General features: G+C 49.1%; 1 protein-coding gene across 1 annotated transcript in view; it reads left to right on the top strand.

Annotated features, from left to right (window-relative positions):
• The first annotated feature begins 7,453 nt into the window (after positions 1-7,453).
• Positions 7,454-18,382, top strand: part of NARS2 (asparaginyl-tRNA synthetase 2, mitochondrial) — a 71,434-nt gene continuing 60,505 nt past the window's right edge. Inside the window, exons 1-5 of the mRNA XM_054015773.1 lie at positions 7,454-7,805; positions 9,487-9,596; positions 10,603-10,723; positions 11,440-11,580; positions 16,210-16,290. Of these exons, the coding sequence (XP_053871748.1) occupies positions 7,668-7,805; positions 9,487-9,596; positions 10,603-10,723; positions 11,440-11,580; positions 16,210-16,290 (591 nt within the window). The 5' untranslated portion in view covers positions 7,454-7,667. The remainder of the gene's footprint in view (positions 7,806-9,486; positions 9,597-10,602; positions 10,724-11,439; positions 11,581-16,209; positions 16,291-18,382) is intronic.

Raw genomic sequence — 18,382 nt, forward strand, 5'->3', positions numbered from 1 at the left:
ATATGTGTTGCGCTTGGAATATCTGACTGTCTATCCATGTCTCCATGCAACAGCTGGATCCCCACTGGCACATTAGAGTTTCCCAAAGTCAATGGTTCTAGTGAAATGAGCGACTGGTACAATCCCGGATCTGCAATTTCTTTTCCCTCAGATCAGTTTCTCTAAAAGTTTCAAGGGCAGTGGCATTAGCAATCTGGGGCTGTCAAGGCTGATTCCCCACTCCGGCACTTTGAATGCAGACGGTGGGGGCCCGCAAGGATTCTAAAAATTAATACTGGCCACTCCAGGCTGTAGGGTGACCAGATCAGAAATATAAAATATTGGGACGCAGAGGGGCCGGGGGGGGGGGGGGTGGAGAAAAAAAAAGGAGTTTCAAAGGGGCCAGGGGCATTAGCAGGCTCCGGCCGCGCACGCTGCCCTCCCCGCGGAGCCGCCCGCCCCGGGCACATGTGATGCGCGGTGGGTCCCAGTGGGGGCAGCGCGGAGCGGGCAGGGGCCGGGTGGGTGGCGCGGGCCCAATCCCCGCTGCTGCCGGGGAGACCCGCACCTCTCCCTCCTGCTCGCGGCTGCGGCTCCTTCACAGCAGAACGCGCCTCCCGCCGCCCCGGGCACATGCGGCACGCATCCCCCGTGCCTAGTCTCCCTCCCGCTGGAAGGAGCCCCTGGAGCGCAGCCGAGAGGGAGAGGCGTGGGGCTCCCCGTCAGCGGCGGGACGCATGCCACATTTGCCCGGGGTGGGCTGGGGGGCGGGAGGCACGTCCCACTGGGAAGGAGCTGCAGCCGCGAGCGGGAGGGAGAGGTGTAGGGCTACCCAGCAGCAGTGGGGATTCGGCCCACACCCATGTGCCGCCCACCCGACCCCGGCACGCTCCGCGCTGCCCCCGCCTGGACCCACCGCGCTGCCCCGCGGGCTGCAGGGCTGGAGCAATCTCCGCGCTGCGCTCCCGGCCCCGGGCCCCCATGTGTAGCGGCCCGGGGGCTGGGCAAGAGCCCTCAGAGCTGAGCCCCCTGTCTCCCTCCCTTGCCAGCCCTCCTTTGCCTGCCCGCCTGGTGCCCGGGTGCCAGAGCTGACTCACCAGCTCCAGGATCCAGGCACCGCCACCCCCCCCCCCCCCGGCTTGCGCCGCCATGCAGCTGCAAGCCTGGGAGGGAGGAGGAATGCCGCGTGGTTGGGGAAGAGGCGGGGCCAGGGCAGGGATTTGGGGAGGGAGCCAATGGGGGAAGGAGGAGGCAGAGCCGGGGCGGGAGGGGGGCGAGATTCCCTCTGGGAGGGCAAAATTTCTTGTTTGTCCAGTGTCCCGACCAAACATTGGTCGGGACACGGGACAAAGAAGCAAATATCGGGACAGTCCTGATAAAATTGGGACGTCTGGCCACCCTACCAGGCTGGTATTAAACTTCCAAGTTACAGCTTCTCTCTGACCTTGGATCGGTAGATGCTGCCACCACCCAAGCGCAAAAAAACCCCTTGGGACCCAGGAAGGCGCACTTGGGAATTCCTCTCTGTGGGGTACCCTCAAGCCCTTTCATTCTCCCCCCTTCCCAGGGAAGAGCTGAGAAAGAAAACAAAGGAAATCAGCTGTTGCCACCAGCTAATTAAACAACACATGCACAAATCTCTTAGGACACAAAAAACCCAATCCTGTTCTTAAAAAAGGTAAATTTTATTAAAAACAAAAAGAAAGAAAATACATCTGGAACTTAGGCTATTGCTAGATTTAAAAAGAGCCCTCTCCTGCCTCTTCCTATTTGATTCTGCTGCTGCCTAGTCCCTCCCACTGCTTCTGCATTTCCTAGCCACAGTATTGCTCATCTGCAAAGCAGAGAGATTGTAAATGGAGGGAAATCAGACTGTATGGTGCAGTGCCACTCCCATGCATGGCAAGGCTCTCCTAGAACAGTGGTTCTCAACCAGGGGTACAGGTACCCCTGGAGTACACAGAGATCTTCCAGGGAAACATCAATTCATCTTGATATTTGCCTAGTTTTACAACAGGTTACATAAAAAGCACTAGCAAAGTCAGTACAAACTAAAATTTCATACAAACAATGACTTGTTTATATTGCTCTATATACTATACACTGAAATGTAAGTACAATATTTATATTCCAATCGATTTATTTTATAATTATATGATAAAAATGAGAGTCAGCATTTTTTCAGTAAGAGTGGGCTGTGACACTTTTGTATTTTTATGTCAGATTTTGTAAGCAAGTGGTTCTTAAGTGAGGTGAAACTTGGGGGTACACAAGACAAATCAGACTCCTGAAAGGGGTTCAGTCGTCTGGAAAGGTTCAGAGCCACTTTCCTAGGGAGCTGGCAAAGGCAGCTTGGTTTCAGCAATAAGCCAATCTTGTCTGTCACAGACAAGCTAACCAACAGCTACCAGCAGGGCCGGCTTTAGGAAGTGCTGGGCCCAATTCGAACATTTTCGGCGGGGCCCCGGCAGGGATGACTAAAAAAAAAACCATATTAAAAAAAGCCTTTCATTTCTTAGCAACTGGTTCCCTATAAAAAGTTCTGATTTAAGGGATGTGCCACAGTATGTATTTTTTGTACCAATAGGGTTACCTACCATACGTCCGTATTTTCCCGGGAGGAATTTTTTAAATTTTAAAAATTCCTCCCGGACGGCGATTTAAGAACCAAAAAGCCTGACATGTCCGGGAAAATACGGATGTATGTTAACCCGACCTAAAGTTCTTTTTTAAAAAGATGGGCCTGAACTAGAAATGAGCTCCGTTTCACATGTGTGGGTCCCAGCTGCTCCCTGCCCCCCTCATTGAAGCAGGTGTGCAGGGTTACTGCCCTGGGAACTGCAGTGGACATGGGACTGGCTGGAGGCAGGGCAGGGGCTGACTAGAGGTAGGGTCTGGCGGCAGGCAGGGCAAGGGGTGCGGGGCTGGCTGGCTTCAGGCAGGGCCGCAGGGCGGTGCGGCATGGGTTGGCAGGGCTGGAGACAGAGGAGTGTGGGACTGGCTGGCTTCAGGCAGGGGGGTGCAGCAGAGGTTGACTGGAGACAGGGCAGGTGGTGCGGGGCTGGCTGCAGGCAGGGCAGGGGGTGCAGGGCTGGTGCAGACGGGAGGGGTGTGGGGCTGGCTGGCTTTGGTCAGGGCTGCAGTGGGGTGTGGCAGGGGCTGGCTGTGGGCTGGGTGCGGGCAGGGGGTGTGGGCTGGCTGGAGACAGGGGCTGGCGTGAGCAGAGGGTGCGGGTACAGCCCACCCTGTACGGTAAGTGCCCCCTCCTCCTCCCCCACCAGGGGAGCAGCAGCAGCCCGGGGCTTGGGGGCTATTTAAAGGGCCCAGGGCTCCCCTGCTTCCACCGCCCCAGCCCTTCTAATAGCCGCGGGAACCCTGGGAAAGCGGCAGGGCTCCAGCGTCTATTTAAAGGGCCGGGGCGGTAGAAGCAACGGGGCTCTGGTGGCAATTTAAAGGGCCTGGGGCTCCAGCCCCTGCTGGGAGCCCCAGGCCCTCTAAATTCCCCCTGGGGAAGCTGGGCCACCCCGGTACGGCACACCGACTCTTGCCGGTACGCCGTACCGGGCTTGGGCGCGGGGCCCTCTTAGGGGCGGGGCCCGATTCAGGGGAATTGGTTGAATTGGCCTAAAGCCGGCCAGATGGACAAAGGGAAGTGACCCCGCTCAGGGTTCTGGGTTCATATCAAACCCAACTTTCTCTTGAGAAATTCAGCAGCTAGAGGTGGCTTTAATGCACTGACTCAGCTACTAGAAGAGAGTTCACATCTCCCTGTGTGTATAACTGACCAATCCCCTTCAAGAGTGTCCGTGGAGATCAGCGCCTAGATCCTCAGCTGGTATAAGTCAGCATAGCTCTGCTGAAGCCCATGGAGCTGTGCCCGTTTGCACGGAGTGAAGAGCTGACTCAAGAGTTTGAAGTTCATGTTAATACCTCCCACTCTCCCTATCTTTGACTTTAGGCAGCTCCAGGCTTCTCATCCATCGCACATAGGTTCTTTATATGCACTCAGCCATAGACGCCGACTTCCACTGTTCCCGGTGGGTGCTCAACCCCCCCATCCCCCACCCCGGCACTGCCCTCGCCCCAATTCCACCCCTTCCCAAAAGTCCCTGGCCCCCTTCCCACCTCCTTCCCCCAAGTCCCTGCCCTGCCTCTTCTCCGCCACCTCCCCTGAGCGTGCACATCCCTGCTTCTCCCCACTCCCTCCTGGAAAGTCCTAAGTGCCGCCAAACAGCTGTTTGGCGGCGGGAAGCGTAGGAGGCAGGCAGAGGAGCAGGGACGTGGTGTGCTCAGGGGAGAGGGAGAGGGTGGAGCCGGGGGGGTGAGAGGAGCTTGGCTGGAGCACCCACTAATTTTTCCCTGTGGGTGCTCCAGCCCCTGAGTACCCACAGAGTCAGCGCCTATGCACTCAGCACTCTAGTATCTGAGCAAATAAATAACTAAAAAATCATCCAACTATTCGGGATTTAACCGGCAAAACTGTTCATAAACCCAAAGCCACGATAATATTGGTGCCTCCTGACTCAGTGTCAGTGCTGAGCCAGCCTGACCCATGGCTGACCTGAGGCAAAACTTCTACCCCATCATGAGGAGCGGATGAAGGATATGCCAGCAGGGATCTTCCCACCTTTCATCCAGGAGCATTGGAGAGACATCACAGAAACGGTCTCTGTGACAGCAGGACACAGGTGAGTAGCCTACAGACCCCTGAGGGACACCTCTATTTACCTCTCTCTAGTCTGAAAACTGACTATTTATTCCTACCCTTTGTTTCCTATCTTTTAACCAGTTACTGATCCATGAGAGGATCTTTCTTCTTATCTCATGACTACTTAGTTTGCTTAAGAGCCTTTGGCGAAGGATCTTATCAAAGGCTTTCTGAAAGTCTAAGTACACTATATCCACTGGAACACCTTTGTCCACATGCTTGTTGACCACCTCAAAGAATTCTAGTAGATTGGTGAGGAATGATTTCCCTTTATAAAAACATGTTGACTCTTCCCCAACAAATCATGTTCATCTATGTGTGTGATAATTCTGTTCTTTTCAACCAAGTAATTGGCAGGATCACCTCTGCAGCCTTTTTAAAAAATTGGTGTCACTTTAGCTATCCTCCAGTCATCTAGCACAGAAGATGATTTAAATTATAAGTTACATACCACAGTTAGTAGTTCTGCAATTTCATATTTGAGTTCCTTCATAAATCTTGGGTGAATACCATCTGGTCCTGGTGACTTATTACTGTTTAATTAATCAATTTGTTCCAAAAATTTGTTCATTACCTGTCTCTCTCCCAGAAAATTCAGTGGAGTTGGAGAACTGACCTCTTAGGGAGGTTGGCTGGGCCAGATCACAGGACTGGCTATACCGGAATACTACACCTTCCCCAGACTGATTCCCCTGCCCCAGATTCCTATTTCCTCCAGTTGGTTTTTCAAGAGAAACTCAAAGCCCTGATGCATCTGAAGAAGTGAGGTTTTTACCCACGAAAGCTTATGCCCAAATAAATCTGTTAGTCTTTAAGGTGCCACCAGACTCCTTGTTGTTTTCAAAGCCCTGAGTTCACCTGGGCCTTCTGCAGCATGTGGGGACATCAGCTATTTGGGGGCAAATTAAGAGGAAGGGCTGTAAAGCAGCCTAAGAAGCTTGAAGGAGAAGAGGCACTTAGTGTGAGTGAAGGCATCACAAGGGAAACAGCAAACCATCAAAGCTGGGCAGATTAAAAGCTTTTCTCCTCCCCTTTCTCAGAGCCCAAGGGGGCTTCTTTCCCACTGCTGGGGACTCTGCTCACCAACTCTTTTCTCACCTGGAGGGTCTGTGCAATGAGGCATGTGGTTTCTCTGCTAGAGGGCCAGCTCAGCAGCGCCCAGCCCCAAAAGCCACTGCAGCTCAGAAGGGGAAGAATACAGGAAAAGCGAGGGCAGGAAGACCAATGTCTCACTGGGAATCCCCCCAGACCGAGAACTTCTTTGCAAAAAACTCTGAGGAAGAAGTTTCTGTAGAGGGAAGTACAAACTGGGCAGAACAAGCAGCCAAGCAGCTGGGACACAAGAGGAGTTTGTGTTAATTTAACCCTCTTTGTCCCACTCCTGCCTCTTAACAGCACTTGCCCCCTTGAGAGCTGCCTTTCATCCCAGGGGACTCAGAGCAGCGTACAGGGGTAGAGTCAAAACCTGTTATCTCCAGTGTCCAGAATGGGCAAGGAAGGTACAGAGATGGGGGTCTTCTTGCCCAAAGACTACACAAGGACTCGTTTCAGAGTGGAAGCCGTGTTAGTCTGTATCAGCAAAAACACCGAGGGGTCCTTGTGGCACCTTGGAGACTAACAAATGTATTTGGGCACAAGCTTTCGTGGGCTAGAACCCACTTCAGGAACAGAGGCCAGGAGTCCTGTCTCCTCCTCGGACCTACTCTAACCACCAGCTGCTACCTCCCTGCCACAGCTGGGAATAAGACACAGGAGGCCTGACTCCTGTCCTGCTCCAACAGGACCTCTCGCCCCCGCCCGGGTTGGGACCCAGGAGTCCCGAGCCCCGCCCCCCAGCCCGGGCTCTGGGGCCGGGACCCAGGAGTCCTGAGCCCGAGGCGCCGCCCCTCTGCGAGCCCGTCACGCCGTCGCTTCCACAAACCCGAACCCCGCGTCATTATTGTACCTCTGCATATTACATATAATTTGCATATAAAGTAGCTAATTTGTATAATGCGTCTCCTCGCAGCGAGATACGTAACCCGACCCCCACCTGGCCCTGGCACCAGCCCAGGGCTGCGCCACCCCCCGCGCCGGGATCTCTGCAGGAGGCGGCCCGCCACCCGGCCTCTGAGCCGCGAACTACAATTCCCAGAGCACCTTGCGCCTACAGCAGGTACTTCCGGACATCGCCCCGCCTCCTGATAGGCTCATCTTGACCTCTTGCGGCGACCTTGCCTACGAGGGGTCACGTGAGTGTGCGTGACGCGGGGGGATGCCGCCGCCTGCTTGGTTTGGTCTCACGTGGGTCGATCGGTCCGGGCCTGGGATCGGGCCGCTTTAAGGGGGGGCCTTCATCCCCGCCCCCTCCTCCGGGCGGAGCTGCTGCGGTCTGGGCGGGGCGCTGGCCTCCTGGGGACGCGGTGCAGGGACACCTCGAGACAGGGGGACGGGGAAGCTGGGCCTGGGAGCCCTCTGGAGATAGCGCGGGGGGCCCTGGGGACAGCTGGGCTTGGGGGGCTCTGGGGGTAGGGCGGGGGGCAGCTGGGCTGGGGGGGGCTCTGGGGGTAGGGCGGGGGGCAGCTGGGCTGGGGGGGGCTCTGGGGGTAGGGCGGGGGGCAGCTGGGCTGGGGGGGGCTCTGAGGGCAGGGCAGGGGGCAGCTGGGGTTGGGGGGGCTCTGAGGGCAGGGCAGGGGGCAGCTGGGCTGGGGGGGGCTCTGAGGGCAGGGCAGGGGGCAGCTGGGGTTGGGGGGGCTCTGAGGGTAGGGTGGGGGTTGGTGGGGTATCTGAGAACAAGGCTGCCGAGGCTGAGTGGAGTCTCTTTACATTACCAGGCGGGGTGGATGTAGAGGGGTTGGAGGACATGATAGGGTGCGTGTGAAGACAGTTGTGGGAGTGGCATCTGGAGGCAGGAGGAGCATATCACATGAGGACAAGTAATATTGAGTCTGAGTGGGGTCTTGGGTGTTAGCAGGGGGGCAGGTGCAGAAGGTCTTTAGCAATGTTTGGGGCACGGTGTCTGCTCCTGGCTCTTCGCCGTTGTTCCTCTGCTCCTTGTCCCAAGCACACGCAGGCTGCAAGACTGAGGGTCTGCGAGGCGCTAGAGGCCCAGGAGTTGGCTGGTGATATTAAAGTCCAGGTGGGTGGGGGTTTTATGTTGTTAATTCACTTAGTCATTTCTGTGGAGTTCTTACTACTACTCCTCTAATTCAGCCCTTTCTGAAGATCATCATCTTGCAGAGGCTTCTCCAGAGTAGCTGGATGGGCTCTGCAGCTGCCTACTTTCTTTGAACTGAAGATGTAAATTCCAGCTGGAGGAGACATACCCATGCTAGTTCTGATCGCACTAGTGTACTAAAAATAGTGGCGGGGCAATGCGGGAAGGGGCTTTGAGTGATGCCCCAATAAGACCGTACTCACATTCTGCCTTTGCCCTATATGGAACAGGAGCTCCCTACACTTTACCTGCTCCACAAATTGAACACCACATCTACACTTACAAGACCTTGAACCTTAGACACACAATACCATCAAACACTCTACTTTTGCTTCCCCTTAATTAAACTTCCATGCCACTCCTATCTCCTCTGCACTGCTGATGATCTCTGGGCTCTTCTAATGATGTAGCCTATATATCACAGCGAAGAAATGAGGTATGCTAGATCTCCCAAAGTTCATATGCATTTTTTTCCTTTGATCACACATACAGGCCTCAGAAAGAGGAGCTCACGCACACCCCCAGACCGCCACAGTCTCCCAGATCACCTTGTATCACAATTACAGCTCTTCTAAGCTGCTCTATCTTATTCCTTTGCCACAGTACAGTCACACCTCACGCACTGAATGCAACTGGAGTGCATGAAGATAATTCTTAGTGACTATTGCCAGCTCCAGGGGGACAGAATCAAGGTTTCTTGGGCATTTACCGTAACTCTGTATTTCCTTGTTTTCACAAATGTGGGTTTTGCTGAACTGGACATTCTGGAAGGGTGCATGTTATCACCAGGCAACTTTAACTCTGCGCTAATAAAAGTTTTGTCAATTTTTTAATTTTAAATTTAAGTCCAGCTAGAAAACTTTTTTTAATTTGAAAACCACCCAAAACAATGAAACATTTCTGTTAATTCTGCATTTATAGAGCGCCTAGCACAATAGGTTCTAGTCCATGACTAGGTGCTATGATAATACAAATAATTAATAGTAATATTAATTGGTTTTGATTTTTTCCCCTTAAACAAAGCCTACATTCTGGACTTAATCTCCTTGACATTGGCCTCTTTATTAAGGCAGTACATATGCACGGTAGCTATGAACAAATAGCCAGTTAGGAAACAGATTTCAGTTTCAAGCTTCCCGCAGATAGTTGTACATAGCAGTGAAAAAGAACAATATGTGCGAATTACCATGACACTGCCCTTTAAAGGAATGGTGTTCTGATTGTCTCTGTTGTTGCAATAAGGAGTGTTTACAAGAGACATAATTAATAATGATATAGCATTTATGGAATGCTTTTCATCTTCAAAGTCTGTCACTGACTTTAATCTTCCCAGCTCCGTGGAGATTCAGATGGATCCCTGTTATGCTGAGGCGAAATGTTGGTGCCTCTGCCTCAGGATCTACTCCTACTTGCTTTGAAGTCTAGTAAAGCTACCACTGATTTCACTGGAATCAGGATTGGGTCCTAAGGGAATCTTTCCATTGACTCCAATGGGAGTTGGATCAGGCTCGAAATGACTTGCTCAGTGTCAGTTGGGTCCTGCATATAACTAGATTGAGTTCAAACCAGGCAATCACCAACTTTTATTTTCTTCCTCCTCCAGGGCTGGGTTCGTTCTGTCCGGTCCCAGAAAGAGGTTTTGTTCCTGCACATAAATGATGGCAGTTCTTTGGAAAGCCTCCAGGTTGTAGCCGACCCAACCTTGGAACATAGGTTTGCAGATTTTACATATTTAAAGAAATTTCTGTGCAGATTCTTGTTTGGAAAGGGTTGATGACATGGTTGTAGGGCTCAGCTCCACGCTATCTTAGACTAAGGGCATCGATTCCCAGGCCTGGTGTCTCACCTCCTGTGGCAGCAGGGATGTGAGTGCTGCAGGGGTGGTACATTCAGCAGTTGCTGAAGGTGTTGCATTTGGTGTCATTCAATAGCTGTCAGTTAAGGAGCTGGGTTAGCTGGTTCTGAAGGGAGTAGGAAGTAGGGGGCACTTTTACACTGAAATTTTGTCTTCACTGAAGTCAGTGACAAAATTCCTATTGACTCATTGGGGCCAGGTTTCATAGTGCTTTTTCCATGGGTTGGCTTCCCCCGGTGGATTATTCTTCCTGTGTAAGTCAGGCTGTATCTTATCAGAAGCTAGGGTTGCCATGTTAGTCTTTCCTCAACTGGCTCCTTAGTCTTTTCCTGCCTTTTGCGCCAGATGCAGTCAGTGTTTCTAGCTGAGGCACCACTTTTGCAGGCTCAGCGCAAGAGAAAGCATAGAGGGGGTGGCAAACCTTGAGGCCTTTCCTTATGAACAGACATTGGGGCTCATCTTGGATCAGTCATGGAGAGCCTGCTTCTAATTAAAAATAAACATTTAGGCTTAATTAATTTTCAGCTACAGAAGACGATCCTGTGCAAATTTATTTCTTGCAAGATGGACAGCTTGGTGGTTTATGCATCAACTAATTTAAAATCTCCAGACTCTTGGAAGCCTGGGTTCACACATACACACCCCCACCCACCCACCAGATGCTTTCCATGGGGATATATTGAGTGCCATGTGAATAAAATATAGCAATCAAATTGTAACAAGCTGCCTGTTTGTGATAATAGATACTGTAAGCATAGGGCTTGATCTAAATTAACCCAAAGAAGTCAACATGAGTCCCTGAAATTCAATGGGCTTTATGTCAGGGCCATAGTGATACATTGTTGTTAATGTTGTTTTTTCCAGAGATCTGACTTTTGGAAGCGCCGTGGAAGTGCAAGGGAAACTGGTAAAAAGTCTTCATAGGATGCAAAATGTGGAATTGAAAGCTGAAAATATTCGTGTGGTAGGACCCTGTGATACTCTGGTATGTTATTGCACTTAACAGTCAAGCTCACAGGATACCTTTTGGAACATGACTAATTTCAAAATATTCCCGTTTCTGACAGAGCACATTTCAAACTGTATTTCCTGCTATTTTTTCTAAAGTCATCTCTAATTTTTAATGTTTTTAAAGCATCTTCTACTCTCCCATTGATGTGGACAAGGGCCTTTTCATTAAGGGAGAAACTGACTAGTAGACTGAGCATAGGGAGGAAACTGTGAAACTAACTTGATACTAAGGACTGGATTTGCTAAAGAATTGTGGGCCAGATTTCCCAACTGCTCAGCACCCACAATTGGAATCAGATCTCCAAAAGTTCTCTGTTGCCACCGTGAAACTTACAGCAAGATGTCAGAAAGTGATTGGCACCCACCGTGCTGGGTTCTTTTGAAAATCTAGCCACTTACTTTGGCACTGAGTCCTGTTGAAATTCTAATTCTATATAAGTGCTTATATGGACACTATTGCTGTGGTATCTGAGCATTTTCCAAAAGTGATCAACATTTGTCCCTTGTGGTTCATTCTCTTTCTGGTTGTCTTTGTAAAATCCACAAAGTACTCTGGAAAAAACTATTATTTTGCTTCTGACTTGTATCACTTATTGAATTTTAATAGGCAGTGATGATATTTCATGGATATCAGTAAAATTATTCTAGTTGCAGGTTCTGAAAGTTGTTTTTTTCCTGTCCTTTCTTTAGACGTTCCCTTTTAAACCAAGAGAGAGGCAACCTCTGGAATACAGCCGGCAGTTCCCTCACTTACGATGCAGGACCAACACATTGAGCTCCCTCCTGAGGGTACGCAGTGAAGCTACTGCAGCGATCCACTCATTTTTCAAGGTGCTCTGCTTCTTCGCTTGATCTTGTTACTGTGTTTTCACATATACAAATGATGGTGCCACATAACACTCCCGCCTTCCCATTGCGGTTATGTAATGCGTGACAGTGGGAGACATGGAATCAGGTCTCTGAGGTTCTATTCCTAGTTCTGGCACTGACTTAGGACCGGCATGCACTGGGAACTTACATCAGTATAGCTGCGTCTCTCAGTGGTGTGAAAAATCCACACCCCTGTGTGACGTACTTACGCTCATCTAATCCCTACACCTCCCAGCTGCAGTGTAGACATACCTTTAGTATCCCAGATTCTGAGTTTTGTGGGCAGAGGGCAGAAGTGTTACCACTATTCTTCCCCTTTCTCCCCCACATACTTTGACCCCTGAGGTCATGAAAATCATTTCAGGTCAAATGAAATGTTTTGATTTTGAGAATTTTCAAGTTTTTTTTTTTTTTTTAAATAAAAAACATTTTTATTTTAAATCTCCAGGCTCTGTTACAGGGGTAGGCAACCTATGGCACGTGTGCCGAAGGTGGCACGCAAGCTGATTTTCAGTGGCACTCACACTGTGCGGGTCCTGGCCACCGGTCCGGGGGGCTCTGCATTTTAATTTAATTTTAAATGAAGCTTCTTAAATATTTTAAAAACCTTATTTACTTTGCTCTAGGATCCATACAATGTGTTTCCTTGGAGCCAACGAGAGGGTTCCGGGAAGGGATTCTCTGCCTCCCCCCCAGTGCATTCTGTTTTGTTTTGTTTATCTCCTTCCTGTCAAGCAGGGTTGGCCCAAGCTGGAGATGGGAGACTGGATGGGGAGGGCCAGGGCTCTGAGAGGGTACCGAACGTTCTCTCAGGTGCTTGGCTGGCTTGTTCTTGCTCACATGCTCAGTGTCTAACTCATCACCATATATGGGTCAGGAAGGAATCTTCTCTGGCACAGATTGGCAATGTTCCGGGGGGGAGGGAGGGGAGGTTTTGCCTTCCTTTCCAAGATGTGGGTCACTTGCCAGGATTATCTGGATATATCTCACTTAATCCTTTCCTTCCCATTGCGGGTGCCTCAGGCACTTGTGGACCTTGATCCCTCCTGTTCTCTGTCTGCGGCACATTATGGTCTAGTCTACTGTGGGCTGTAATACTTTGGTCTCTTTCAGTTGTTGGGTTAGTGTGCGCGTGGCCTGTGGTCTACGTGAGAATCTGGTTATCCCTTCTGGCTTTAAACTCTATGACTCAAGTTAAAACTACATGCCAAGCACCCTATCTTCAAAACTAGACTTGTGGATTATTAGGCAGTTTACTGTCATAAAAGGATGAGTCAGACCTCTTGTAATTTGAAGTTATAATTCCAGAGAGCCTTGGTATTTCAAATCTGAAACTTAGACTAAGCCAAGCTTAACCTTCTCAAGAGAGAACTGTGCAATATCGTATGGATTTTAGGATTGCTTTAAGATAGAAATATCATGCCAGTTAAAGCTACTGTTAATTTCTGTACTGTACCAGCTCCTTATAGGTAAGACTAAGTTTGTGTCACAGATATCTTTAGTAAATGTCAGGGACAGGTCACGGGCAATAAACAAAAATTCACCGAAGCCTGTGACCTTTCTCTGACTTTTACTAAAAATATCCCTGACAAAATGGAGAGGCGGGTTCAGCACACACTCTTGCTGGTACTGTCAGGTCCCCTGTTGCTGTGGGGAATGGGAGCTCTGGGGTCCCCCTGCCCGTGGGGGCTGGGCTGCTATGGAGTCCCCTTGGCTCCCCGGGGCAGCTGTTAGCTCAGGGTGATCCCCTGCCACAGCTGGGAGCTGCAGGGACCCCCAGCCACCCGCAACTTTGTGGGCGGTCCCCCTGTTGCAGCTGGGAAGCTGCAGGGTCCCCCCACTAGAGTAGGCCTGGGAACTGCAGGGTGAGGGTGGCTGGCTGGGAGCTCCAGCCCCAGGCAGAAAATGTCACAGAGGTCAAAGGAATTCACGGATTCCATGACTTCCATGACCTCCGTGACCTATTCGTAGCCTTACTTATAGGTAAAAAGACCAGGTAGGTGAGGTTATATCTTTGATTGGACTGACTTCTGTTGGTCGGTACAAGCTTTTAAGCTATACAGAGCTCTTCTTCCACCAGCAAAAGTTGGGCCAATAAAATATTACCTCGCCTACCTTGTCTCTCATATCCTGGGACCAACGGGGCTACATCATCACTTCATTAAGAAAAGTCAGTACCAGTGTTTGCCCGCTAGATGGCAATACCCACAGTTGTTTGACTTCTGATGGTTGCAAAGACAGAGATGGATGTTGATGAACATCTTACCCTGAAGGAGGTTTTAAAGAGCAATAGGAAAATGCTGTTAGAATTACCAATAAGCATGAAATTCTGATAAAGTGTGTATATCTTACTGCCACTAAAGCAAATACTTAGTCTGTAGTTATTTTCAATATTGTGATATTTTTCATGTGGAGTTCTTCTGCTTAACGTCATATATATTTTGAAGCTAGATGCTTAATGATACTTGAATGGATTTTTGAAGGGACAATGAATGCAAGGTCAAAGTTGGCCACAGACTAAGATGTTTGTAAAAATAAGCTTTTGCAAATGCTAAGACCAACAAGAACATGTCTTATTTATTTTATTTCATTGTGATCCAGTGGAAATGACTTTTTTTTAAAAAAAAGAATCCAATTCTTCCCATGTAGTACTTGCAATCCAACATTGCAGCACTGTGCATAAGAACTGGAAAACGAAACTAACTGGTCTGTTTTCATCGTGCAAAACTAAAAAGAGCACAAAGCTAAAATGTAAACAGTAGATCTTTAACTATATCATGCAGTAGTCCAAGCCTCTTTTCATTTTTTAAAAATGCTGTTATCCCAAGGACTTTTTCACACAGTGCCTGATTAATGCTAGATTTTTTGCTTTGGATGTCTAAGGTTAGAAACCTACCTTTAACTTTACCCTTGGGTAGTTCAATACCTGTGAGATGTGAATACCCCTCCTAGCCTTAAGGACCCTATGCTCCTAGATACAGTGGGTATATCTACACTGCAGTTAGACACCCACATCTGGCATACTGGGGGGGAGGGATAGCTCAGTGGTTTGAGCATTGGCCTGCTAAACGCAGGGTTGTGAGTTCAATCCTTGAGGGGGCCACTTAGGGATCTGGGGCAAAAATCAGTACTTGGTCCTGCTAGTGAAGGCAGGTGGCTGGACTCGATGACCTTTCGAGGTCCCTTCCAGTTCTATGAGATGGGATATCTCCATGTTAATGTACAAGCTGACTTGGGTTCATGGGGCTCAGGCTGTGGGGCTGTTTAATGGGGTGTGGTGTAAATGTCCAGGCTAAGGCTGCGATGGGGGAGGGTCCCAGAGCTCAGACTGCTACCTGAGCTGGAATGTTTGCACCTTAATTAAACAGCCCCACAGCCCAAGTCCCACAAGCCCAAATCAGCTGGCATGGGCCAGCCACAGGTGTCTAATTGCAGTGTAGACACACCCAGTGAAGAGTATGCAGCATGAATATCTCCTCTGAGCTCTGAACTCCCCTGCTGCTGTGGGTTCATGGCAGAGCCACTAATGTTACCATAATATTTGTTGTGGTTTGATAATGGAAACTGGGCTAAGTCTCTTAAGGAGGGGGACTGTGGTTCTGGGCACCCCTGTGATGAGCCTACTTGTCAGGCACTTCCTAAGTCAAGGAGGAAGTCTGCTAATGTAAAATGCACTCTACTGCCAGCTTAATGGTGGTAGCTGCCATAAAGTACATTAGACTTTAGAAACTCTACTCCCTACCTGTTACTTTAAATGTCTTCCTGTAAAATGTATTGTACGTCAGCCCTGAACTTTACAAATTCACGTGCCCCTGCCTTCCCCAAATTCTTTGGTTCAGATAGCCCCAATTCGCTGACATTTAGGGTAGGCAGCAAATCCCATTTATTTTCCCAGGCTTTTGTGCAGGAGGAGGGATGTGCTGAGGGATGGGATTTATGGCTGGAGGGGTGGGTATTCTGCTCCCTGTTTCAGGGAGGTTGCTGTGTTTGTTTGCCTTTATATTTTGAAAGGCCCCTAGAGTCCTGCATAGGTGCACTCATGGGGTTTTGCATACATAAATAATGTGGAGTTGACATTTATTTATATTATTGTTGTGTCAAGAGACCCAACCATGGTTGGGCTGCGTTGTGCTAGGAGCTGTACAGGAAGCGTGGTCCCTTCTGGTTACAGTCTAAATGTGCTCTTTCCATAGTCTCATTTGCCTGAGAGGCCTTTATTTCTCTCTCAGGCTTTCAGATGTAAATACTTGTTTCCTACAGAGATTTTGGCACTGTGGACTAGTAAGTAATGGAACACTCTATTCGCATTATAGAATTGTTGTGGTTATAGAGCCCTCTGCAGGATTTTTTCTATAATGCGAACACGTGAAGAATCTGGCACTAAAGTTGCACGCTCCAGAAATCCAACTAGTGTTTAGCACATGCCAGGATATCTCTCACATAACGTAGAAGCTATTCTAAAAGGTTACACATGTTGTCTTTGGTCCTGGCCTGATAGATGAATCCTGACTTGCGCATGTTGGAATCTTCCTTGGAGTTGACACGTAATATCCTTGGACTGGCAACTTTCAATGTTCTCTCTTGTTTCAGGATAATGGCTACGTGCACGTTCATACCCCTATAATTACGTCAAACGACTGCGAAGGTGCGGGGGAGCTCTTTCATGTCAGGGTAAGTTGTACTTACAAAACAACTTTGTAATTACTGGGTGTTAAAGTGACAATCAGTTTTGTATATCCTATTTTTTTATGTACTTCTCTGAGATTTCTTTTTGTAACCTGCAACTGTTCCTTGTGATACTTAAAGTGATGATTCTAACTGAAATAGATTAAACAGCTGTTTTAATCCCTTTCACTTTTATTCTGTACTTTCCCCAGCATTTTATGTATTGATCAATTTCTCTATCCTGAGTTGTGTGGAAAAACTTAAAGAGAAATGGGGAGAAGGGGTCAAACATCTTAATAACCAGGAAAATGTGATTGTAAAATAAAAATATGGGAGGAGGCCTCTGGGTCAGGCACAGTTGAACTTCTGTGAAACTAACTAGACTTCATGTTAATCGGCTCCTGCTATAAACCACAAAATGACTCCTATTTTTTCCCCACCAGCTGCTTATTTCTTGCTGCCTCTCTCATTTTTTTTTGTCCCTTCCTAAAAGCTGCCTATGCTGTAATTATTGGCCTTTTCTTCAGTGTTGCAAAATAAAGTTCAGTGTTTTAAATTGACATTCTGTTGACTTCAGCACTTGTAGAAATCATTCTCATCCCCCATCAAAAACTCCCGTGTGCATTTCAGAGCAACCCTAACTAAATTGCAGCATTCCCTAAATTTTCAGTAACACCCCCCACCCCCAGGCACACACAATTGTGTGCACGCCCATAAGCTCCTTTGCCTTTCACAAAAGAAAATATATTCTTTGGCCACAAAATGATTGCATCTACTTACACTTACTGGCCACAGCTTTGCTGGTGAATCATCTCTAAGCAAAAAATCATTGAGGTAGCATGTCACTGCTGCAGTGTCATGTTTACAGCTCCTTGTATCTCCTTAATCTGCTGGTCAGAAACCTCCAGTACTGGTTCTTCAGGATTGAAAAACCTGCTCTGCCCCACTGACAACACCCCACAGACCAGTGCACAGCAACATGTGTACCCCAGCTTTCTACTTACTCTTGATAGTACAGCCCAGCTAATCTGCTCCTGGCTAATTGAAATACCTTAGTGCTACCACAGTGTGCTCCTGGCTGTTACATGCCAATTAAGATGTGGAAACAAGTGATTCTTGACAGTAAACACGTTATACAATTTTCAGTCCTACAGCGTATCTCTGTTTAGTCTTCTGCATGAACTATATCTACCTGTTACAGGGTTCTGCTCACTGCAAGTGTACCTCCTTGTGGTTGGGTCTGGGAATTATCTCTTGCCCTGTCTGGTGCTCCTTTCCTTCGCTTGCTTGCACTGTGTCCTCTGCTGCCCTTCCTCTCCCCCCCCGGGACTCAGGGTGCTTCCTTTTCATGACTCAGCACTCGACTCCTCCAGCCAGGTCACTATATAATCATCCCCTACTAGGGTAACCGAATCCCACTGGACTAGCTTGCTGGACTCTGCCTCAGATGGTCTTTGGTTCCAAGTCTCTACTTTTCTGGTGGCTGGTAGGGGAACCCAGGTCCTCCCTCTACACTGGGTTGCAGCCCAGGGACCCTGTAACCAGCAGCCATGGTCTGCACATTGCCATTCCTTCCTGCTGTTTCCTTAGGCTTCTTCTGACCCCACATTCTCAGGCGTTCTTCCCCACAACTTCTCTGGGTTGACCCTTTATTCAGCAGCTAGGATTCCAGGGGTTATTGTCCCCCCTGGGTTTCCAGCTCATCACCTCGCTGCTCCCAGAGAGTGACTGCACACGCCCTCACTGCAGCCCTCTTCTGCATTCAACTTCCTAGCTTTATGCTGACCACCCTACTCCCGGGCTTCATGATCAGTTAAGCCAGGCTCTCCCTCCAGGTGCACCCAGATAACATAATTGGCCTCTCAGTCCCACATTAGCCCCTTCAGGGTCTGTGTGGGGTACACACCCCATCACACCACCCCTAAGCTTTACAGAATTAAATTATGTAGGACTGCAGTGTGAATGCCTTAAGTCACAAAAGCCCTGGTGCAAATATTGATTGGGGTGGGGATGGGTAGCTGTGATCTAGCAGATGGGGCATGGGAAACTCATGAAAACTGGATTTGAGTTCACTGAGGCCATGGGCACATCATTGAAA

The sequence above is a fragment of the Malaclemys terrapin genome, chromosome 1 (genome assembly GCF_027887155.1).
Source record: "Malaclemys terrapin pileata isolate rMalTer1 chromosome 1, rMalTer1.hap1, whole genome shotgun sequence".
NCBI classification, from domain to species: Eukaryota; Metazoa; Chordata; order Testudines; family Emydidae; genus Malaclemys; species Malaclemys terrapin.